Source organism: Lemur catta, chromosome 15, assembly GCF_020740605.2.
Source record: "Lemur catta isolate mLemCat1 chromosome 15, mLemCat1.pri, whole genome shotgun sequence".
Classification (NCBI taxonomy): domain Eukaryota; kingdom Metazoa; phylum Chordata; class Mammalia; order Primates; family Lemuridae; genus Lemur; species Lemur catta.
In genome coordinates, this window is record NC_059142.1 from 24453729 (window position 1) to 24479835 (window position 26107).

Genomic DNA, 26107 nt, shown 5'->3' on the forward strand with positions numbered 1-26107 from the left:
CACAAACCTAAATGATATAGCCTATTAACACACGTAGGCTATATGGTATAGCCTATCACTCCAAGTCTACAAACCTGTATAGCATGTTACTGTCCTAAAATACTGTAGGCAATTATAATGCAATCGTAAGTAATTGTGTATCTAAACATATCTAAATGTAGAAAAGGAACAGTAAAAATATGGTATAAAAGAGAACTGATATACCTGTCTAAGGCACTTACCATGAATGGAACTTGCAGGACTGGAAGTTACTCTGGGTGAGTCAGCGAATGAGTGGTGAATAAATGTGAAGGCCTAGGACATTACTGTGCACTACTGTTGACTTTATAAACACTGTACACTTAGGCTACACTAAATTTATAAAAAAATTTTTCTTCAACAATAAATTAACCCTTATAACGTTTTTACTTTATAAACTTCTTAATTTTTTTAACCTTTTGACTCTTGCAAAAACAACACTTAGGTTAAAACACAAACATTGTACAGCTATACAAAAATATTTTCTTTATATTTTTCCGTAAAATTGTTTAAAATTTTTTTTTTTTTTTTTACTTTTTGTTAAAAACTAAGACATACACGTTAGCCTAGGCCTACACAGCATCAGGATCATCAGCATCACTGTCTTCCACCTCCACGTCTTGTCCCACCATTGTATATGCTGTCCATGGCTGGCTGAAACATCATTATGTGGCAGGCACATGACTAGTGTGGCAACTCTGTTAGATGTAAGGTCATGATGCTGAAGCATCACAGGAGGCCATCCAACCCAGATTGAGGATGTCATGGAAGCCTGACATCCTGAAGTGAGTTCTGCAGATATAGAAATCAAGAGGCATAAAAGAGGAACAAAGTATTCCAGACAAAAATGGAGGTCTCCAGCCTGAGCAAGAGTGAGACCTCGTCTCTACTAAAAAAATAGAAAAAAAAAATAGGCAACTAAAAATAGAAAAAATTAGCCAGGTGTGGTGGTGTGCACCTATAGTTCCAGCTACTTGGAGGCTGCAGCAGGAGGAGTGCTTGAGCCCAGGAGTTTGAGGTTGCTGTGAGCTAGGCTGACCCCACTGCACTCTAGCCCGGGCAACAGCGAGACTCTGTCTCAAACAAAACAAAGAGGTCTTATCTATAATGCTTGATTTAACTTTATTTTTTAGTATTTTCTCCTATGTAAGTACCAATCCATAGATAAAGTTTCTAAAGAAACCTCTACCAACTTGGTTTGTCAATGTATTAACATTGAATTTAGCTCATTTAATGCAGTTGGAACTATCTGCTATGTAAATTTCAGATTCACCCAAAGAAGAGGAGTGAAATTTCTAAGTAGACAATTAAAAAAAAAAAAAAAAACACCTAATAATGACAGCTGGTTCTAGTGAAAGGAGCCAGGACTTTGAAGTCAAACTGACCTGGGTTTGAATCCTGGTCCCGCTTGCAGCAGGTGCTTGTATTAGCCGGACAAATGACATTAACTCTTTAACCTTGATTTTCTTATCTGTAAAACGCTAATACTCTTAAATTTAATACACGATTTTTAAGAATGCCCGTAAGTTTTCTGACCAGTGATTTGCCCAACAAATAACTTATTACAAATTCTCAGTAAAAGCCTTGAGGCAAGAGTGAAAAAGCTAATTACAATGAATCCGTTACTTGGTTAGTAAGGAAACAGTAGTTTGATTAGAAAAAAAATCACAGTAAAAAATATGCCCAGATAGGTTCAGAGTAATTACGAACTGCCTTTTGAACACCATTGTTTTGCCCCTGCCTGCAAGAATAGGAAAAACAAAGGGACTACTAGGTGGCACTGTGGCAGAACCAAACACAAGAGTAGTGCACCTTGGAGGTTTTTTATGTGTACTGGGTTTACGTGCTCTTTGTTGGTTGACGAAAGTAAATTGTAAATACCTTCAGCGTCTAAGACGGGTGTCAAAGGAAACTGCGGAGTTCCAGGAAAAGGGGAGAGAGCTGATTACTGATCAGTGCAGCAAAGCTATCAAAGGGCCATCCAGGACCCATCTATTCCTTATGAGTAAAAAAGTAACAATAAAAGAACAGCCGTGTACCCACCATCCAGTTTAAAAATCTACTCTTTCCTCTAACCGAGATGACGGAACAGATGCGCGTTGCCGCTTGGCCGCCAGCTGGGCCCCGCAGAGGGCCTTGCCAGACAATGAATCAGCTCCCTTGGAGGGGCGTCCAAGCCCTCCCCACCACCCCCTGAGCTAAACTGCACCTGCAGGACCCCCGGGCGGCGCTGGGTCACGTGACGAGGGCTCGCCTCTCCTTCTCAAGGGCCGGGGAGTCACGTGGGTGCCCGGCCCCGCCCCGTCGCGCGGTCCGCGGCAAGGTGGGGCCTGGCGTTTGCCCCGGAAGTGGCTGTCTTCAGCTGACAGCTGCTGATAAGGTGGCGGTGGCGGCGGCGGCGGCGGCGGCAGGCCCGGAGCAAGATGGCGCTGCGGCCGGGAACAGGATCTGGCGGCGTCGGGGCCGCAGGAGCTGGCGCGGGGGCCGCCGGGGGAGGCAGGTGAGTGTGAAGCGCTGATGGGAGCCCGGTGGGACCCCCTGACCCCCGCCGCCGACGCAGGGCTGGCCTCCGCAGCGGCGAGGGGTGCCTGGCCGTTATGGCGGTTTTCACCAGCTCCGACCCTCTTCCTTGGAACTGGGCTGCGGGAGAGGGGTCGTCCTCCGGGGGAGCAGCTGGAGCCTGGGCGCCCGACGCCTGTGTTCCCGGCTCGGCGCCCCGGCAGCCTGGGGGCCGGCGGGGAGCGGGCGCGCGCCCCGGCGCGGAAAGGGGAGAGGGAGCAGGGGAGTGTCCGCTCGGCGGTGTCGGCTAAACGGGGAACCCGGACCCCTCTTTTCTAGTCCTGGCTGCATCTGAAGCGACCAGGTTCCCCTTTCCCAGGGCTTCCTGAGCTTCACAAGAGATGTTGGAGGGAAGGCTCTGAAAAATCCGCTCACAAAGCTGGAATAACTGTTTCCAAGATGTGTGTGTAGGATTTGTGTTTGCCCCTTTTAGAGTGTCCTGTCCTGTCCTCTTCTTTATTATTTCGTTAACACATGACATACAGCAGGAAAATCTGAAGGCCTTTGAATTAGTAATTGCCTTGAGATAGAGCTCTTGGCTTGTAGGTGTAACTCTTGAAACTTGTTAAAACAGCATTTTAAAACAACAAAACCCACTGTTAAACAGCAGTTTCGCATATATTAGAACAAAGCTTCCAGACTTTTACTTAGCTCTTAAACAAATTTGCCCTCTGTCATATTTGAGCTAATAACTGCCTGTGGTTCTTATACCCTGAATGGTAAGGTAGATGTACACTTGCAACTTGACAAGTTCTTTATCATTTAAGGAAATATTTTATTCCAGAAAGTTTTCACCTCATTTCTTTATAGAAGGGACCTAGTCTGATTTTGTTTTATTAGCCTACGCACATTTGGGGGTAATATTAGCCTTTTATCTTCAGTATCCTAATTATCTCTGGAAAACGAAGTGTTAGTTTTTTGATATGCAGTTTGAATTTTGGAGTTAAGAACACTATAAAAGTGTAAGGTCTTTAAAGTTATCACTTCTTGCAGGTGCTTGCTTATATATATGCTAGGAAATAAGAGCAGTTGCTGTTCAATAAACCACCTGTGTGCAGCCCCATTTTCCATTTCCTCTGTATGTCTTTGACTTTAGATGTAAAACTTTTTGCTTTCTCTTTTGTTTTTACTGTTTCATTAGAGTTTTTCATAAATATTTGGTATAAGTCATTTTCTAGCTGGAGAAGAAAAAAACATAATCTCTCTTCTGTTTCTTTTCTATGCATGATGACAGTTTCTAAAATGTTCCTGAGGGGCATTAATTTGATTAAGTATATGATTAATCATTGCATCTAGTTCTGGGAAAATATAAACTTAAAAAGAATTTGATATTCTAGGCCCAAATTTTTATTTACTTTTTAAAAACATGTTTTTGGGTAGGAAAGGCCTCAGGTGCAGAAAGTTAAGTGGACCATTCCCTCATTTAAATGGAGAAAATCCATGAACTATAACTAACCATATTTCATACATGCTTCTCTCTAGTCCAAGAGACTAAGCAAAATGCAATGGCATTTTCCAGGTTTAACGTTAGCCTATTTGATTGCTATCATGAATAGGCTACTTTAGAATAAATGGTAGAGTTGTATAAAGGGCAAAATTTTCCTAAGAGATGAAAAGTATAATTTTTTTTAATCAAGTAAGGCAGAAAAAAAAGAATTGAAAGATCTGATTTGGTCTGTAATCATTCAACTGGTAGTTAAGGAACTGTTCTTAATGCACTATAATGAATTCAAAAGATACCCAAGACATGGCCCCCATCCTAAGAGAATGCACAAAATAACTGGCACAAAGTGAATAAGAACAAAGAGGTCACATCCTTCTGGGATATTATTATTTGTGAGCTTGTCCATTTTTTCCTGCTCTTCTGTGGGCTTCCTCCTGTTCCGCTGGTTTTAGGACATTTTTGCATATAGAAAACATTCTGTAAATATTTGTGGTTTGCAGCTATATTGAAGGCAAAAAAAATGGTATTTCAGCTAGGCAACTGAGGTGGAGGAAGAGGAAGAAGTCAAGAGATTGTCATAGAAATGGGAAGGCCTAGTGAACACTACGGGAACAACATACCTGCAGTGCCAGATTGTGGCACTGAGTGGGGGAGAATTTTGTGATATAAAACTGAGAAAGTCGTGCCAAAACTAGAGAGGGCCTTGAGTTTAAACTAAGGAAATTCATGGTTTTAACTCCAGGAGTCATCTTCCTAAAGGACCGCTTAATAATGGTTGTTTAGGACAATGCATCTCACCTGTGCTGCCTGAGATAAATTGGAAACCAGAGAAGTCTGGAGGTGGGGAGATCCATTGGAAGTCTTTATATAGGAGTCTAGGCCTGAGAAGCCAAGGCCAGTAGCAAACCTAGGTTAGCAGCAAAGGTAACTGAAAAGGAGGCATGAATGAGACAGGCATGTGGTAAGTAGAGCTCACAGATCTACTTTCATACTGAAACATCAGTAATACAAGAATTAGTGGTTTTACCTTTGTAATCAAATTGTTAGTCATCTTGCTACTGAGTTTTTTGCCAAGCTTTGGCTGTCTTACCAATGTCTTGGCTACCTGTCTACCCAGTCTTTAAGCATGTTGATTGGTATTAGTTGTCTAAATATTTTAGAGACTCATGTGAATGGTACATAGGTCACTAAGCAGTTTGGGTTACTAAATTTTTGCTACAGTAAGTCATGTTTGTCAGTAGTGTTAATTTGTTTTTATTTTGTTTGTTTTGTTTTCAAAATAACTTTTATACATTTGTACCTGTGTTCTTACCTATGTGGTTTACTTAGTTGGGACCTTGGCAAACTTTTGGTTCTGTGTCCTCATTTGACAGAGGACAGGGTATTAAGGGGATTGCATGGGCAGGGGATTAAGGGGAATTGCATGGAACTTCACAGTTACTTTATGGCAGAGCTGGAAAAAAGAAAATATAACAAAAGTTTCCAGTTTTTACTAAGCCGTACTGGTAATTTAACACATTGACTGCCATACCAGGAAAAAAAATTTTTTTTCCTTGGGGCCATGGTGTTTTATTACAAAAACAGAATAAAAACTTCAAAAACAAAACAGTTTTTTCTAATTTAATGAAAAATTTGTTATTGTTTTCTGTGCATGAGTAATATGCAACTTGAAAAATAGTTCACCTGGCTCCCAAGGTGATGAGACATGTGAGTTACGTATGCTTCATCAGGCCCCGGGCTCAAAACTAGTGTGAGTTAAATACAACTCATGTGGCAGTTAATGTGTTAAATCTTTAAGGCTAATTTTTTAAAATCTTGACAGGTTGATTACTTAAATGCATTCATTGCTCCTAAATTTGTCTGTTAGTATATAAATAATGTCTTTAAAAACAGTATAGTCATATCTCATTTCATCGCACTTCACGAACACTGCTTTTTTTATAAATTGATGGTTTGTGGCAACCTTGCACCGAGCGAGTTTGTGGGTGCCATTTTTCCAGCAGCACATCCTCATTTCATGTCTGTGTGTCTCATTTGGGTAATTCTTGCAATATTTCAAACTTTTTCATTATTATCTGTTATGGTGATCTGTGGCTAGTGATCTTTGATGTTGTAATTTGGGGTGCCAGGAACCCCAACCATGTAAGACCGAAAATGTAATTGATAAGTGTTTTATGTGTTCTGACTGTTCTACCACTGGCTGTTCCCCCATCTTTCTCGCTCTCCTCAGGCCTCCCTATTCTCTGTCACAAAACAATATTGAAATAAGGCCAATTAATAGCCCTACAATGGTCTCTGAGTGTTCTAGTGAAAGGAAGAGTTGCATATCTCCCACTTTAAATCAAAAGCTGAATTTATTAAACTTAGTCATTAATCTTGTTGAAAGCTGAGCTGAGACTGGCCAAAAGCTAGGCCTTTTGCACCAAACAGCCAAATTGTGAATGCAAAGGAAAAGTTCTTGAAGGAGATTAAAAGTGCTATTCCAGTGAACACAAGAATGATAAGAAAGTGAAACAACAGCCTTATTGCTGATAGGGAGAGAGTTTTAATGATCTGAATAGAAGATCAAACTAAGCCAAGCATTCCCTTAAAGCCAAAGCCTAATCCAGAGCAAGGTCATAATTCTTTAATTCTGTGAAGGCTAAGAGAGGTGAGGAAGCTGCAGAAGAAAAGTTGGAAACTAGCAGAAGTTGGTTTATGAGGTTTAAGGAAAGAAGCAGTCTTTATGATATAAAAGTGCAAGGTGAAACAGGAAGTGCTGATGGAGAGGCTATAGCAAGTTATCCATAAGATCTAGCTAAGATAATTGATGAAGGTGGCTTCCCTAAACAGATATTCAGTGTAAACAAAATAGCCTTCTGTTGGAAGAAGATGCCATCTAAGACTTTCATAGCTAGAGAGAAGTCAATGGTTGACTTCAAAGCTTCAAAGGACAGGCTGACTCTCTTGTTAGGGAGACTAATGCAGCTGGTGACTTTAAGTTGAAGCCCGTGGTCATTTACCATTCCTAAAATCCTTGGGCCTTAAGAATTATGTTAAGTATACTCTGCCTGTGCTCTATAAATGGAACAACAAAGCCTGGATGATAGAACATCTGTTTACAGCATGATTTACTGAATATTTTAATTCCACTGTTGACCTCAGAAAAAAAGATTCCTTTCAAAATATTACTGCTCATTGATAATGCACCTTGTCAGCCAGGAGCTCTGAAGGAGATGTATGAAGAGGTTATGTTGTTTTCATGCCTGCTAACACAATATCCATTCTTCAGTCCATGGATCAAGCAGTAATTTCTACTTTCAACTTATTATTTCAGAAATACATTTCATAAGGCTTTAGATGCCATAGGGTAGTGATTCCCTGATGGATCTGGGAAAAATAAATTGAAAACCTTCTGGAAAGGATTCACCATTCTAGATGCCATTAAGAACATTCATGATTCATGGGATAGGGTCAAAATACCAACATTAACAGGAGATTGGAAGAGGTTGATTCCAGTCTTCATGGATGACTTTGAAGGGTTCAAGACTTCAGGGAAGTAAGTAATTGCAGATGTGGTGGAAATAGCAAGAGAACAAGACATAGCAGTGGAGCCTGAAGATGTGACTGAATTGTTGCAATCTCAAGATAAAACTTGAACAGATGAGGAGTTGTTTCTTACGGATGAGCAAAGAAAGTGGTTTCTTGAGATGGAATCTGTTCCTGGTGAAGATGCTGTGAACATTGTTGAAATGACAACAAAGGATTTAGAATAGTCCATAAACTTAGTTAGTAAAGCAGTGGCAGGATTTGAGAAGACTGACTCTAGTTTTGAAAGAAGTTCTACTATGGGTAAGATGCTATCAAACTGCATTTCATGCTACAGAGAAATCTTTTGTGAAAGAGTCAATCTACATGGAAAACTTTATTGTTGCCTTATTTTTAAAAATTGCCACAGCCACCCCACCCTTCAGGAACCACCACCCTGATTAGTCAGCGACCGTAAACATGGAGGCAATACCCTCTACTAGCAAACAGATTACTACATGCTGAAGGCTCAGATGATGATTAGCATTTTTTAGCAACAAAGTATTTTTTAATTAAGGTATGTGCTTTTTTTAAACATAATGTTGCACACTTAATAGACTACAGGATAGTATAAACATAACTTTTATGTGCACTGGGAAACCAAAATATTTGTGTGACTCGTTTTATTGTAGTATTCACTTTATCATTGTAATATTCACCAGACCCGCAATATCTCCAAGGTATGCCTGGTACTACCAAATGTCAACTTGCAATGTAAACCTATTGTCCAGTTAACACATTACTTAGCTACTACATCTTATGTGCAGTTCAGAAAAGCTGTTCACTCTTCAGGGCTTTCTTGGAGTGCAGGCCTGCTTGTCAGCAGCAGAATTTGCCTATGATCCAGAACCTCTACAAGACTGTATTATATACATACAACCAAACAGATGTTCAACTAGAACTCTGTAAACCACCTTACAAAATTCTTTGAAAATTAAAACATTTTAGAGCTAGGCTCTAAAGTTTGGTTTTTAGCTTTTTTCCTGGGGAGTAGGGGTTGGGGGTGGTGTAATGGAAATATATGTTACCGAACCAAACTGGGGTCTCCTTACTTGGTGCAGCTGAGCCAGACACTGAAGCTGAGAGTTGCAGCAGGAGAAAGAGGCATTTCAATTGCATGGTGCCATGCAAGAACAGGCAACTAATGCTTAAGATCCAAACTCCTCAATGGCTTACAAGCCAGGGTTTTTAAAGGCAGGGGTACATTTCAGGCAGACAAAATTGTAAATCAATACATGGAGATTATGTACTATATTGGCCTGGCCCTGAAAGGCAGGATGTCCTGAAGTGGGGGCCTACGGGTCATAGGTAGGCTCAGGGATTCTTGGATTAGCGGAGATGAATATTAAGATGGGTATGACTATTCCTAGCCCTTCAGGGAGAGATTTAGAAAAAAGAACAGGTTGTTAGGCCATCGGAGTTCAACTCCTCAATTCCCTGTTATCTGCATTTTCCATGTGAAAACCAGCTCAAGAACACAAGTTGTGAAGCCGTGTGATATGGTTTGGATGTTTGGCCCCTCCAAATCTCATTTTGAAATTTGATTCCCAGTATTAGAGGTGGGCCCTGTTGGGAGGGGCCTGGGCCATGGGGGTGCAATCCCTTATGAATGGTTTGGTGCCCTCCCTGTAGTGATGAGTGAGTTCTCACTCTATTAGTTTATGCTAGAGCTGGTTGTTTAAGGAGTGGGACAGCTTCCCCACTTGCTCCTTCTTTTGTCATGTCACTCGCCTACGCCTACTCTCCCTTCACCTTCTGCTTTGATTGGAAGCTCCCTGAAGCTCTCACCAGAATCAGATTCTGGCACCTTGCTTCTTGTACATATAACTGAATCCAAACTTGTACCACTCGCTGCAGGACAGACTTGAGAAACAAAGTGTTGGGGCAAGGAAAGCGACTTTTATTTGGAGAGCCAGCAAACTGAGAAGATGGCAGATTAATGTCCTAAAGAACCATCTTAAATTAGTATTGAACTTTAGGCTCCTTTTTATTTTGGGGGTTGGGTGGGGGGTGGTGTTGCAAGAGGTAACAGAGGACTGCAGACATCTGGGCATCAGTGAGGGTCTGAGGAGGTTGTAAAACTGCTCTTGGTCAGTTAACCTTGGAGGGCATAGGTCAGGTCACATGTTTGTTCCATTTATAAATCTTTAACATAGTATCGTTACTTATGTGTATACTTTCCTTATCTCCCTGGGAGTTAGTTTTAGGAAAGGGATGGTTCTCATCTTTCTTCTAGCCTACATGCAGAGCTAAGCAGAAGTGTTTAACCCAAAGAATATTGCTCAGAAGCGAAATGGAACTAAGACTACCTTCCACTGTTGCATCTAGTCTGCAGAACTGGGAACCAAATCAACCTCTGCTCTTTATAAATTACCCAGTCTCAGGTGTTCTTTTTTAGCAGTGCAAAATGGACTAACACAACACCTTTTAGCTTCCATAGGGAACCAAGAGGCCTTGTGACTCTGGCTTGCTTGGAGAGCCGTTGTTATTTCCATTCACTTTTCAGGACTAGCTAGGTGCCCAGAACTTCTCCCTAAGGGACTCAGGATTTTCCTTTAATTCCATACTTGGGGGCCCCTTCAGGCCCTTAAGAGGGGTCTATGTTCTGTTTCAAATGCAGGAACACATAAATTTGGCTTACAATTCCTGGATTTCACTAGACTCTCTAAAGACTACCTAGAAACCTCCCGTTCAGATCATTGACTCCCCCACAGTAAGAGCCTTTTCCCACTAAGTTTTGTTCCTTGATTTGTCCCTTCCTCTTTCCAGCCTCTGAGAAGGGAGTCCCACTTCCTTTTCAAAGCAGATGCCTTTTGCTACCTTGCTGTGTTAATCTCATTTCCTCAAAAACCTGTTTTATCAATCACTGAGTGTAATTTTTGTCTCCTAAATCTTTCTTTCTCCCTGTAGGTCTCTTCCTCTGTTGAAACTGCTCACTCAAAGATCACCATTTTCAAAAGCAATAGTTTATTTCTTAATCCTCATTCTGACCAGGTTTTCTACAGCATTAGACATTGGTAACAACTTCTTGAAATTTGGTCCTTCCTCAGTTATAACTGAGTTGTAAACCACTCCCTTGGTTCTCAATGACCATTCCCTTCTCAATTTTCACTGCAGGAGTTCTCCAGGGTCTTTCTTAGTGGTCTTCTTACTAGATATACACAGTCCCTTGGCTATTTCATCTGTAAACAGAGCTTAATTTTTTTTTACCTTTATTTAAAAAGGACCTAGCTAGATTTATTCAGATCTTTTTCCTGAGTTTGAGTTACTTTTCTGATTGCCTGTTTAGGTTGCTTCCCATGAACACATTTCTACTGCCTTTCTCCCTACTACTCGCTGGGTTCCTGTCTTCAGTGAACAGCATCACCATCCTTGCAGCTGCTCAGGCACAGTGCCTCAGTGTCATCTGCAGCTCTTTCTGCTTTTTCACTACTGTTCCCCATCCTGGCAGTTGCCAAGTCTTATTGATTATTTCGTTTGCCTATCTTTCATTCTCTTCTGCTTTTCCATCCCTACTATAATACTTAAGATATGACCCTCATCATCGGTTGTTAAGATTATTGTGAAGTGGTTTTGTTGGCAATTAAGTGCAGTTACAGCCCTGACACGCCCTGAATGCTTAAAATCTGTGCCAGTGAGAAGAATCTAGAAGTACAGGGGCCCTCTGCAGGACTGGGCTGCAGGATCCATTTAAGTAATAACAATAATAACTAAAAGCTGCTAGTATTGAGGGCTTACTACAAGCCAGTCACTTTCCTAGTGCCTTTAATACATTACCTCATTTAATCCTCACAGCCTTCATGGGAGTCATTGCTGCTGGAAGCCTCCTAAATACTCTGGGGTTGCAGTGCCCTGTAGAAAAACCATCAGCACTGGGCAGCCCTAACCCTCTCCCCTGGGATTAGAAGCCCTCGGAAGCCAGGGCCAAGGCACATGCAGGGTGAATTAGGGTGAGCTCACCTTCTGTACGCTCTCAAGTCCCCTTTTTTCTTTTCAACTGTTATCAATTTTTGAATTATGGAAGTAATGCTTGTTTGCAGTAAAAAAAAATAACAAAAGTATATAAAGTCAGGAGGAAAATATCACTGTCTCCTCTTCATTCCCTCTTTCCTCCCCCATGATCACTGTGAACAGTTGGGGCGATCCTGGACTTTTTAACACATACAGATAAACATATATAGCTCTAAAAAATAAACAGGTATGGGATACCTTTTTACTTCAAGTCTTCTGTGCCATTCTCTGTTACCAGAGTAACCACCTAAAGCACATTTCTGATCATATCACTCTCCTACTTAGAAACCTCTGGCATTAGAGAAATGCAAATAAAAACCACAATAAGATACCACTTCATACCCATAAGGAGACTATCATCAAAAAACCCAGAAAATAACAAGTGTTGGCAAGGATGTAGAGAAATTGGAACCCTTGCGCATTGTCGGTGGGAATGTAAAATGGTGCAGACGTTGTGGAAAACAGTTTGGCAGTTTCTGAAAAAGTAAACATGGAATTACTAGTAATTCCACTCCTAGATATGTATCTAAAAGAATTAAAAGAGGGACTCAAACATATTTGTGTACTAATGTTCATAGCAGTGTTATTAACAAAAGCCAAAAGGTAGAGACAGCCTAAGTGTCTATCAGGAGATGAATGGGTAAACAAAATGTGGTGTATACATACAATGGAGTATTATTATTCAGCCATGAAAAGGAACGAAATCTTAATACATGCTACAATATGGATGAACCTTGAAAATGTTTGCCTAAGTGAAAAAGCCAGCTACAAAAGGGCAAGTATTGTATGATTCCATTTATATTAGTACAAGGTACCTAGAATAGGCAAATGCGTAGAGACTGAAAGTAGAATAGTGGTTGCCAAGGGCTTGCAAGTAAAAATATGGGGACTTACTGTATAATGGGTACAGAGTTTCTGATTGGGATGATGGATAAGTTCTGGAAATGGATAGTGGTGATGGTTGCTCAGCATTGCGAATGTCCTTAGTTATGCCACTGAATTATACACTTAAAAATGTTTAAAATAGTAAAATTATATGTTAGGTGTATGTTACCATACAACAAAAAAACTTCTGACAATTTCATATAATATTCAAAATAAAATTAAACATTTTAAATGTCCTCTACAGTCTGTTTACTTTTTAATCATATGTCTAATATTTCACCTAAATTCATTTCTCTGAGTATCCCTGCATCTCTGGCCTCAGAGCTTTTGCTCAGACTATATAGTGTGCCTCTATTTTCCCTTAAGATTCAGCTCAAAAGCTACCTCCACAAAACTAACCAAGATATAACCTATTAAAATTAACCTTTTTCTTCTCATCTCTTATTAGTATTTTGGACCTTACAGCAGTTAAGACATTTTTATCCTGTGATACAGTTATTTGCCTCCATCTGTGTCTTCAACATTGGGAGCCGTTTCAGTCCTTTCCTATAGTAGATACTCAATAAATGTTCACTGAATTCAATCTAATCCAACCCTCTCATTTTATGGTTCATTTTATGGATGGGGAAATTGGAATCCAAGGAGGTCACATAGTGATAGAACCAGGACTAGTTTCAGGGTCTTCTGGCTTCCATTTCAAAAGTTTTCCCTCTGCACTCACATGCTAATGGTCGTTCATCGTATGGATGTTCAGTCTGTGTTGATGTTGGGCAGTTTAACATGATGTTGGGCAGAACCAACACCAGGCCCTATCTAGGATTCTTTCATCCATGGAAAAAGTTACATGTTTTATTTGGAATCTGTACATAATGAAGATTATGATGTATTTTTGTTCTGTTTTCAGCTTCATGTTTCCTGTTGCAGGTGGAATAAGACCCCCTCAAGGTACGTGAAAGCTTAAGTTTTGAACTTTTGTTTTTCGCTATCATGTTTCTAAACTTGAGGATTAAATAGGTAAATAGAAATTAAGTTTTATTGCTGCCACATAGAGTAAAATTATCCTCCAGTCTTAAATTTACATGGCAGCTACTCCTAAAATTTCTCAAAAATTGTGAAATTTGGGGAGTAATAAGGATCATTCCTCATTTCTTCCAAACTTACATAGACATTACGTTGACTGTTATTTAACCTCAGAGATGAAGGGGACTTTCACAAGAGTATTAAAGAACAAGTGATTAAAATGAAATGAGCTGTAGTTCTCTTAATGATGTCTTTCTCCTTCTATCTAGTCTTCTGCTACATTGTTAGTGCCATTGGCCAACAGCCATGTCAGTCTTTTGCTCATTAGTATCTCCAGCGCCCAGCATGCTGATTTGACATAATAGGTTCTCTGTAGATGTTTGTTGAATGAATAAATGAACTTCTTTATTTTAGTTATTTTTTCTTTATATGATATGATCTTATTATAATCATGCACATAAAAGAGATCACATTGTGATTCAGCTTAAAGTATTTAAGTCTCAAAAAACTTAAAAAATAAAGAATTTTAAGTCTTAGTTTTATTCCTAGGAATTTCTTTATTAGGTATACCCTTTCTCTCTTGGTCTCAGACTAGAGCCCACCAATATCAATTCATGGATTCTCCATAGGACTTCTTGGGGCAAAGACCTGTTTTGTTCTCTGCTGTGTCCCTTAAGGACATTCAAGGAAACAGTAGTGAAGGTATATGATCTTGACCTAGCTGCTGTGCAAGTAGGATGCAACATTGAAAGAGAAATGTGTCTGCCCTTCTCTTGCTGCTTTCTGCTCACTTCTCCCCCTCTGACTTCCTCCCCTTCCCCCAACAGCAGGAGCGAGGGGAAACTGGCCCTTCTCACAAAGCCAGTGTTGACCAGTTACGGTAGACTTGCTAGAGAAACAGAGACTCCTAGATCACCAGTAGAGATAAAAGATAAAGAGCAGCTAAGTAGCAAGTGGTCATTGGTTCATCCTGACTTTGTCTCCATTTATAATCAGTGATGGAGACTGAGTTTCAGGTAAATTTTTCCAAGGGTCAGTTGTATTCTTTTCACTATGTTCACATTTATGCATTATTTAAGGTATCTGTAATTAGTTGTGTCCCAGATTGAGATCAAATGGTTTGAGATCTGTTGTTTAGGAGGTATTATGGAGTTATGTGTTCATCATTGTGGCTTGTAATTTTGCATTTTTGTAAATGTTCAAGTAAAAATCTACATATGGAGTGAAGGAAGCAGACAAGAATAAATCCCAAAAGGTTGCCTGATATTTTTTCTTTTGGAATTTGGAATTGGTTGGGAGATTTTTTTTTCTTTGACAGTGTATGTTAGAATGGACTTTTTGATCATTTGAAGGCTTTAAATTATTCACAGATCATTTCTGAAAGCATATACATACAAGAAACTGACAGCACAGGTGGTCACAGATCATGCGTACTTGAAAAGGAGACGGGAGGGATAGAGACTTATTTTTCACTGGGTACACTTTTGTGCCTTTAAATGTTGTACCAAATATCTGAGTCACCAATTCAAAAATAAATTAAAATAAATTTTAGGTCCAAAGGAATAAGAGGAAATATATCTTACTGTGGCTATATTCATTCTGAGTAGTCTAATTCTCTGTGACACCTTGTAGTCTTTGCATTTGGTGTTCCTTTGTCTGGAATATTCTTCCCAAATATCTGCCTGGGTTGCTCCTTTATTTCCTCAGGTCCTTGCTGAAATGCTACCTGTTGGTGAACCCTTTTCTGACTGTCCTATATAACATAGCAACCACTCCATTTCCCCTTGCCCTGCTTCATTTTTTGCCCTAGCTGTCATCACCATCTGATAGGTACTTATTTTTTAATTATCTATGTCTCCTAATTACAATGTAAGTTCCATGAGGGCAAAGACTCGGTTTTGTTCACTGCTGTGTCCCTAGAATGGTGCCTGGCTTGGAGTAGGCTCTCAAATATTTGAATAAGTGATTGATTGAATGAATGAATGATCTGCCTCTAACAGCTGTTACTACAAATGTGAATGTCCATGCTTCTGAAATTAAGCTAGGTATAAATTACTTGGAAGGTACATGAAAACTACAAGATAAACATAGTATACGTTTCCAAACATTTAATCTTCTAAATTGAAAATTGGATAAAAAGCTTCTTATAGTTGAATCAACATGGATGTAATAATGTGATAAAATGCAAAATTAGAATGAAATTTGCTCACCAGTGGTAGGGATTTTGTTTTATTCACTGCTGTATACCTGGCATATAAAACTGTGCCTAACATACAATAGGCATTTAGTATTTATTAAATCCCCAAAGGGATATGTATTCACTCTCCTCTGCTCTTAGAAAAGTTTGGGAGACACTAATCACTATAAATCATACTTTCACGATAGTTTCCTGCCATTGCCTTATATACTTTGCATGCTGATGGCTGTTTTGTGGTAAATGTTAAATATTAACTATTTATGTAAGGAAAGGGAAGAAGAATAACATTTCTTCGAGCATATTAAGTATTAAACCAGATGAGAAAACAAAGCAGAGAAAGAAGTTAAGCGGATTGTACAAGGTCTCAAAAAGCTCATAAGTGGCATTTCTAGTTGGCTTCCAGAAGTCATGCTCTTAATTGTTATTTTATTAGTTATCTGCTGTTGCATAACAAATTATCCCAAAACTTTAAAAACTAAGTTATCCTTTTTACAATGTGTCTAGGGGTCAGGAATGTGGAAGTGGCTCTACTGGGTGATTCTTGCTGAAGGCCTCCCATGAGGGCTGCAGTCATCCGAAGGTTTCATGGAACTGGAAGGCCTGCTTCCAAGAAGGCTCACTCACATAGATGGCAAATTGGTGCTGCCTTTTGGCAGGTGGCCTCAGTATGTCACCATGTGGATTCTCCATAGGACTTCTTGAGTTTTCTCGTGATATGGCAGTGGCTTGTCCCAGAGCAAGTGATCCAGGAGAACAAGGAGGAAACTACAGTGTCTTTTAAAAACTAGCCTTGGAAGTTACACACTGTCATTTCCACAATATCCTGTTGGTTATACTGGTCAGCCCTATTCAGTGTGGGAGGGGATGATACAAAGGTATGAATACGAGGAGGCAGAGAACATTGGGGGCCACCTTGAAGGTGTTGACTTTTTTAATATGTGTAAGAATGCTATAGAAGAGACATTATCTTCATTTTTCAGATGAAATTTTGTAACTTAAGATCACACAGCTAAGTAAACAGTGGTGTTGGAATTCATATTCAGGTCTATCTCAGAAGCCTTTGCGTTTTCTACACTGTACTGCCTTCCAAATAACAAGTCATTTAGCTACTTATGGTTTTACGAAAATAAACTTTAAAACACATTGACTTTAATAATGCCTTTATGTTTTTCAGCAGGCCTGATGCCAATGCAGCAACAAGGATTTCCCATGGTCTCTGTCATGCAGCCTAATATGCAAGGCATGATGGGAATGAATTACAGCTCTCAAATGTCCCAGGGACCTATAGCTATGCAGGTACTTGCCTCTTTAGTTGATATTTTACAAAGTTACTATTTGTTGTTATGTGTCTACATACCAAGAGGTACATACTAAGAGCTTAGTGTTATATTTAGAAATAAGTGTAGTCTGTCTCTTAGTGGCTTCCTTCAAACTTCATTAAAAAAAAAAAAAACGAGAAATCAGCTTAGGAAAATCTGTTGACTCTAATCTATTGCTCTCAACTGAGCTATGAATATTTCAGCAGCTAGGTGACTTCTTTATCTGACTTCTGGTTTAGGAGAATTTTAGCATGACATCTTGAAAATTCAGGGACCTGATGCCATGAAGTAGCATTGTTAGAAGTAGCACTGTTCCCATGCAGGGAATAATGTCATCACTAGGAAGGCTCAGAGCTAATAACAACTTGCACTCTTTATATTAAATTATCTAATCCTCCCAACTCTTTTTAAAGAGCTGGTATCTCTGTTTTCCTAGTGAGGAAATGGAAGCTTTGGGAGGATACTCACAGATCACAGTAAGCTAGGATTTGAACCTAAGTGTCTAGTCTTTAGTATGTGTGCCCTTAACTACATTATACATTGAATTCTCTCTTAAGAGCATTAGGGAGCCATTGAATAGTTTAAAGCAGTGGAGTGACGTGATCAGATTTGTATTTCAAAAAGATTATTCTGGGCTGGGCACAGTGGCTCCCACACCTGTAATCCCAGCACTTTGGGAGGCCAAGGTGGGAAAATCACTTGAGCCCAGAAGTTTGAGACCAGCCTGAACAACATAGCAAGACCATGTCTCTACAAAAAATTTAAAATTAGACAGTTATGGTGGCATGCATATATAGTACCAGCTACTTGGCTGAGGTAGGAGGATCGCTTGGGCCCAGGAGTTTGAGATTACAGTGAGCAATGATTGTGCCACTGCACTCTGTCCTGGGCAACAGAGGAAGGCCTTTTCTCTAAAAACAAACAAACAGAAAGATCATTCTGACATCTGTTAGGAAAATAATTGAAGTAAGAAAGAAAAGCAAGAGTAGACACAGGAAGAATCATTTAAAGACTGATATAGGAGAGCAGGTGAGATGTTGACTTAAATTAGAGTGGTGGCAGATGAATAGAGAGATGGATGTTTTTGAGAACTATTTAGGAAATAAGATCAGTAGGGCTTGCCGAGTGATTGAATGTTGAAAATGGTATTAAGTTGATTCCCCATTTTCTGCATGAGCAACTAACTGGTAGTGCTGTTCATTAACAAAAGAAACATTGGAGGAGATTGGTGGTACATAGTGACTTTGAAGAACTCATGAAACATTCATAAGCTTACCTGGAGCTCAAGATTTTTCACTCTTGGTTGAAAATATAGATCTGGGAATCATCAGCACATAAAAGGTAATTGATGCTGTAGAGATGAATTGGAACATCCAAGAAGACTATAGATACAGAAAATTAGTCCCAAATAGAGCCTTCAGGATTTCAGCATCATAAGAGAGTGAAGCAAAGGACATTGAAGAGGAGAAGCCACAGAGGCAGTAGAAAAATTTGAAGAAAAAAGTATGGGTTTTGGTGTCAGAGAGACCTAAGATCACATCTTAGCTTTGTCACTTACCTGTAAATTGGGGGATGTAATAATACCTTGCAGGTCTGGTTGTAGAAGGGATTGAATGAAAGGATTATATAAAGCACTATACATTAGCATTGTACCTGGCACACAGTGAACTTGCAGGAAGTGGCAAGACATTTTTATTTGTTATATTAATGATACTATCAGGAATGATCTTTCAGGTGGCATTATATTATTTTATGTTCTATCTTTAATATTCATCTGACTCTTCATGTTTCCATGCTTTCATTGGCTCACAGCCCCCATTTCTGTCTGAATCTAATCTTTTCTTTGCTTTTCTTTTCTTTTCCTTTTTTTTTCCCCCTGTGGTCTTCCTCTGTGGTCAAACATTCTTGCCTGAATGGTAGTAATAACCACCATTTGTTGTTTGCATGTGCTATATTCATTGTGTGCATGATGTCATTCAGTCCTCATAACAACTCTTTGAGATAGGTAATATTTTTATTCCCATTTTATAGGTAAGGAAACATTCTTTAATAATAGTAATAACCAGTAATAATAATAATATAATAATAGTTTTAACCACTGTTTGTTGTTTACATGTGCTGTATTCATTGTGTGCACGATATCATTCAGTCCTCCTAACAACTCTAGGAGATAGGTTATTTATTTAATTTTTCTTTTCTTTTTTTTTTTTTTTTTTTTTGAGACAGAGTCTCACTCTGTTGTCCAAGCTAGAATGCAGTGGCGTCATCATAGCTCACTGCAACCTCAAACTCCTGGGCTCCAGTGATCCTCCTGCCTCAGCCTTCCGAGTAGCCCAGACCACAGGCATGCACCACCATGCCCAGCTAATTTTTAAAAAATTTTTGTAGAGACAAGGTCTTGCTGTGTTGCTCAGGCTGGTGGTGATATTCCCATCTTGTAGGTAAGGAAACTGCAGTCAGGGTTACTGATCCAGGACACACAACTTACATCAGAGCAAAGATTTAAACCAAAGCTATTTTATATTTCAGATCCTGAGTTCTTAACTGCCAGTGTTTCCCAAACTTCAATCATTTAAGTATCACCCTCGTGATTTTTGCCACAAATTATTTAATTAATATTTTTAATTGATTAACTTTTTAACATAAATTCTAAAGGGAAATTTTGTATTGCTAAAATAAATAGAAAATCTGTATTTGTTATAAACAGATGGTAAACAAAAAACAAATATGAAATAAAAATGATGTTATCAAATTCTAGCCAGATATTGTTACTTATTGGAGTGTATAAACCTGAGGCTTACTTTTTCTTTGTTTAAAAAAATTTGTCTACAAATAAATGGTTCAGCAAAAGAAAAAAAAGTGTATATATGTATGGAGACAAAGAGCAAATAGGGCAAAATGTTAATATTATATTCTTCTTAAAAATTTCTTAGAAGTTTTAAATTTTAAAAAGTGGGGGGATTGGATTTAAAAAATCAATAACATGGCCAGGTGTAGTGGCTCACGCCTGTAATACTAGCACTCTGGGAGGCTGTGGTGGGAAGATGGCTTGAGGTCAGGAGTTTGAGACCAGCCTGCACAAGAGCGAGACCCCATCTCTACTAAAAATAGAAAAATTAGCCAGGCATAGTGTCGCATGCCTGTAGTCCCAGCTACTCCAAAGGCTGAGACAGAAGGAGCACTTGAGCCCAGGAGTTTGAGGTTGCAGTGAGCTAAGATGAAGCCATTGCACTCTAACTGGTGCAACAGAGGGAGACTCTGTCTCAAAAAAAAAAAAAAAAGTCAATAACACATAAAAGAAGATGTAAAAGGGAATCTGAATGAGAGTTGCCAGAGAACTGAAGAACATTTTCCTGCTATTGTACTCACTGTGTGTCCCTGCACCACTGGCCATGATCATAGATGGGGAGACTGTATTAAAGCAAGTAATGTTACATAATTTTTTTTTTTTAGAGTTAGTGACTGAAATTGATATTATCATGATTTAGTAAGTGCGGCCTAAGATTGGCTTCTTCCATTTGAATCTTTGTATCTTCATAAATTATCTTCTTCAGCTGTGATGGCCATTAAACCTATTAATCAGAATATAGGAGTCTGATTTGAATAGCTGAATTCAAAGTGTTATATTATTTTTTTTAAAATTAAAATTGGCCAGGTGCAGTGGCTCATGCCTATAATCCTAGCACTTTGGAGGCCGAGGCAGGAAGATTGCTTGAGGGTCAGGAGTTTGAGACCAGCTTGAACAAGAGCAAGACCCCATCTCTACAAAAATAAAAAAGTTAGCCAGGCATGGTGACATGCACCTATTGTCCCAGCTACTTGGCAGGCTAAGGCAGGAGGATCGCTTGGGCCCAGGACTTTGAGGTTGCAGCGAGCTGTGATGATGCCACTGCACTCCACCCTGGGCAAAAAAGTGAGACCCTGTCTCAAAAAAAAAAAAAAAAAAAAAATTATTCATTTACATTGCTCACACTGAAAAATAAGCCAGAGCAAAAAAGGATTTTTACTGTTAATAAATATTTTAAATGCTATATACTCTATTTTATTTTTATGTAATACTTTATGATTTTCTGTTTCTGTGTTTTACCATTATATGATTGGTACAATAGCACATATATATATAATTTATAAATAAGTATTAGGAGTTCACAATCAGAATTTTAAGTTGAAACCATTATGTTGAAGTCAGTTATGCAAATAAAGCTTCTCTGTTGTATTTGAAGCTTCAGTAAAACTTCCAGAGTCATTTTTTATTTATTTCCAGTAGGAAGAAAAGGGGAATAAATTGAGATTTTGTAGGTTTTAAGTCCATAGTCAGCTTTCACTAAGTTATGCTATAGAAACAAACAGTCCCCAGATCTTAGTGACTTACAAAAACAAAGGTTTATTCCTCACTTGTAATATATATCCTATATGGGTTGGCTCTGACTCTGTTCCATTTTTTCTTTATCCTGGGACCCTTATCTAGGACATCTCTGCATCTTGGCATAAGAAAAAGAGATGGCTAAACCTTGTGATGTCTTTTAAAGTTAACACTCAGAGGTAGCATTTATCAGTCACTTCTGCTCACCAAAGTAATGTGGCCAAAACTAACATCAGTAGAAGAATATACCAGAAGGATTGTAAACCATATAGGGATGTGTAGTCCTCTTAAAGGCAGCAAATAACTGGAAACAATCTACCATAGAATACAATGTATTATAATATTTACCATAGAATACAGTGTATTTTTAATTAAGATTCAGTAAGCTTACTGTTGGATCTTAACAACTGATACAAATTTTAAATCATTAATTTTCACACTAAACATTATTTTATGACTTAAGTAATCTGAAAAAAATTTTTTAAAGAGTTTGAAACAACGAAAAATGTAAGGATCTCTAATATGCAGAACAAAAAAGTAAACTATCAGATTTGTTCGTGCCCAAATAATTTTAAAATTTTGAAACATTTGAAGCATATTGGCGAGCATAGAGTATATGATGAACATGTGTGAACCTATCACACAGTTTTAGCAAAAAAATTGTTTTAACTTTTTATCTTGAGATAAGTGTGTGTATGTGCGCGCGCGCACTTGTAAGAAATAGTACAAAGAATTTCTTTACCCAATTCCCCAACTGGTAAAAACTTGTAGAACTATAGTGTATCGTCACAGCCAGGATATTGACATCGGCACAGTCAAGATGGAGAACACGTCCATCTCCCCAAGGATCCCTTCGCGTTGCCCTTTCATAGCCATACTTGCTTCCTTCCTGCCCCCTCCTTTCCCTTTTGCATTCACTAATGTGTTCCTCATTTCTATAATTTTGTGGTTTTAAGAATGTTTTATAGGGCCGGGCGCGGTGGCTCACACCTGTAATCCTAGGCCTCTGGGAGGCCGAGGCGGGTGGATTGCTCGAGGTCAGGAGTTCCAGACCAGCAAGAGCGAGACCCCGTCTCTACTAAAAATAGAAAGAAATTATCTAGCCAACTAAAATACATATATTAAAAAAAAAAATTAGCCGGGCATGGTGGCACATGCCTGTAGTCCCAGCTACTCGGGAGGCTGAGGCAGTAGGATTGCTTAAGCCCAGGAGTTTGAGATTGCTGTGAGCTAGGCTGACGCCATGGCACTCACTCTAGCCTGGGCAACAGAGCGAGACTCTGTCTCAAAAAAAAAAAAAAAAAAAAAAAAGAATGTTATATAAATTGAATGACTAATCTTTTGGGATTGACTTTTTTTTTTTTTTTTTGCTTAGCATAATTCACTTAAGATTCATCCAAGTTGTTGCATGTGTCAATAGTTCATTCTTTTTTATAGCTGAGTATTCTGTGATGTGGATGTATAACAGCTTGCTTAACTGTTCACCCACTGAAAGTCATCTAGGTTGTTTCCAATTTTGGGGCTTTTATGAATAAAGATTTTTGTGTGAACTTAAGCCTTTATTTCTTGGGATAAATGCCCAAGAATGCAGTTGCTGGGTTGCTTGGTAGTTATTGCATTTTTAGTTTTTTAAGAAACTGCCAAACTGTTTTCCAGAGTAGCTGTACTACTTTACATTCCCACTAGCAATGTATGAGTGATCTAGTTTCTCTGAATCCTCCCCAGCATTTGGTGGTGTCAATATTTTTTATTTTAGCCATTCTAATAGATGCATGGTGATATCTCATTGCAGTTTTAATTTCCAGTTCCCTAATGGCTAATGATATTGAACATCTTTTCATGTGCTTATTTTTCATTGTTACACTTTCTTCAGAGAAAGTCTTTTCATATCTTCTGTCCATTTTCTAATTGCATTTTTTAGAATTGTTGAATTTTGAGAGTTCTTTATATATTCTAGGTAGTAGTCCTTTGTCAGCTATATGGTTTGCAAGTATTTTCTTCTTGTCTGTACAGACTCTTAACAAGGTCCTCCACAGAGCGAAAGTTTTAAATTTTGATGAAATCCAGTTTACCAATTTTTTCCTTTTGTGGATCACACATAGTTATAAGTCTAAGTTCTTTGCTTTGCCCTAGATCCTGAAGATTTTCTCCTATGTCTTTTCTAAAAGTTTTTATGGTTTTATATTTTCCATTTAAATCTGTAATCCATTTTAATTTTTGTGAAACTTAGATTGAGGGGTTTTTGTTTTGTTTTTAACATATGTGTATCTAATTGCTTGAGCACCATTTGTTGAAAAGCTATTCTTCATTCATTGAAATGCTTTTACATTTTTGTCAAAAATCAGTTGGGCATGCTTGTGTGGATCTTTTTCCAGGTTCTCCCCTCTGTTCCATTGATTTATGTGTCTACTCCGCCAATAACACACAGCCCTGATGATGGTATATGATAAGGCTGATTCCTCCCACGTTATTATTCTTTTCAGAGTTCTTTTAACTATTCTGTTTCCTCTGTCTTTTCATGTTAATTTTGGAATAATCTTATCTATATATCTCCAGAAACTCTTGCTGGAGCTTTGATAGGCATTTTGTTAAACCTTTATATGAATTTGGACAGAACTGACATCTTTACTATGTTGAGTCTTCTAATATGAATGTGATATGTCTCTTCATTTATTTAAATCTTTGATTTCTTTTATCAGCATGACATAGTTTTCAGTATAAAAGTCCTGTACATGTTTGGTTAGATTTACACCTAAGGCTGGGCGTGGTGGCTCCTGCCTCTAATCCCAGTTATTCAAGAGGCTGAGGCAGGAGGATCACTTGAGGACAGGAGTTTAAGACCAACCTTGGCAACATAGCGAGACCCTGTCTCTAAAACAATGAAAAAAAAAATCAGCCAGTTGTGGTGGTGTGTGCTTGTAGTCCCAGCTACTCAAGAGACTAAGGCTGGAAGTCCCAGGAGTTTAAGGCTGCAGTGGGCTATGATCGTGCCACTGCACTCCAACCTAGGCAACAGAGCAAGACCCCACCTCAAAAAAAAAAAAAAAAAAAAATTACATCTAAGTATTTTGATATTTTTGAGTAATTATAAATGATATTTTTAATTTCAGTGTCCATGCGTTCATTGCTAGTATATAGAAATACAGTTGATTTTGTATGTTTGCCTTATATCCTTCAACCTTGCTGAACTCATTAGTTCTAGGAATTTTTTGTAGATTCCTTGGGATTTTCCATGTAGGCAGTCATGTCATCCCTTTATCAAATTTTAACATGAGACATTTGCTTCACATTTTTTAAAGAGTTGAAAAATATGGTTATGATTCCCTTCCTCTACTCCCCAGACGTAGTTATCACAATCATGAATTTCATGATAATTGTTCCCATATATAATTTTATGCATTTATTGTTGTATATGTTTGTATATTCATGAGAGCTATATAATATTTCTTATGTTTTAAGTTATATGTATTTGTCTGCATCTAATAATTATAAGTGCTATTTATTTACTCACATGCTCAACAGTGTTCTAGGTGCTTTACACAGCTCTTGCTCAGGCTGGTCTCGAACTCCTGAGCTCAAGTGATCTCTCACCTTAGCCTCCCAGAGTGCTAGGATTACAAGCGTGAGCTACCATGCCCGGCCCATGCATTGTCTTAATATTTTTCTAGACCTTAAAATAATTCTTCACTGTTTTAGTGAGGTACATTTTTTTTAAAGTTTCAGGATTTTTTTTTTTTTGTAATTTCTAAAAGGAATATTTTTATTTGAGGGAAACACTAACATGATTTCTTTAACAAACATTTTAAGATTAAAATCAAGAATTTATTCGTGTTAAAAAACTTTATTTAAAAAATTGATGTTCATTGACGGATGAATGGGTAAACAAAATGCGGTGTATGCATGCAATAGAATATATTCAGCCTTAAAAAGGAAGGAAATTCTGACACATGCCACAACATAGATAAATGTTGAAGACATTGTGCTAGGTGAAATAAGCCAGACACAAAAAGACAAATACTTTTATGATTCTACTTATATGAGATACTTAAAGCAGTCAAAATCGTAGAGACAGAAAGTAGAATGGTGGTTGCCAGGGAATGGGGAGTGGGAGGGAAATAGGAAGTTATTATCTAATGGGGGCAGAGTTTCAGTTTTGCAAGATGAAAAGTGTTTTGGAGATGGATAGTGGCAATGGTTGTGCAACAGCATGAATGCACGTAAGGATGCTACACTGTACACTTAAAAATGGTTTAAGATAGTAAATTTTATGTTGTATGTATGTTTAAAAAATTGAGAAAAGTGGAATGATGAAAATATGGCTATATTAAATCCAATGGTATGAGTGTAATCTTTACCCTAAAGTTATTTAACTTTTGATAATTTCAGTTTCATTGAAGTATAAGGATTAAGTTTTATTACAAACAGATCCTTCATCTACTATAACTGCGACAACCCAGAATAAGTGATTGAGGCAAAGATCTCAATCAGTGGAGGTTTATTAAGCCAAAGTTGGAGGGACAAGCCTGGGTGGGAAAAACACAAACCACAGATAAATCTGTGGTGTTTTTCCAAAGGGGAATTTGAGAACTTATCTCAGGGGGATAGGGCATACAGAAAGAAAAGGAAGCATGGGGATGGGCAGTGATGCAAAATGGTTATGTTTATGTGAGGCCAGGAAAACCTACATTTTATATAAGATAAGGCAGTTAGTAGAAGAGCAAAAG

The 26107-nt window shown here is 38.4% G+C and overlaps 1 protein-coding gene across 8 annotated transcripts in view; it reads left to right on the forward strand.

Annotated features, from left to right (window-relative positions):
- Positions 1 to 2294: 2294 nt before the first annotated feature.
- Positions 2295 to 26107, forward strand: part of SYNRG (synergin gamma) — an 89591-nt gene continuing 65778 nt past the window's right edge. For 4 of the 8 annotated variants that reach the window (XM_045525532.1, XM_045525535.1, XM_045525536.1 and 1 more), the window contains exons 1-3: positions 2426 to 2518; positions 13389 to 13429; positions 16876 to 16997. In XM_045525532.1, the coding sequence (XP_045381488.1) occupies positions 2442 to 2518; positions 13389 to 13429; positions 16876 to 16997 (240 nt within the window). In that variant the 5' untranslated portion in view covers positions 2426 to 2441. Of the gene's footprint in view, positions 2519 to 13388; positions 13430 to 16875; positions 16998 to 26107 lie in introns of all 8 variants that reach the window. The other 4 variants (XM_045525530.1, XM_045525531.1, XM_045525537.1 and 1 more) reach the window with 4 other exon arrangements.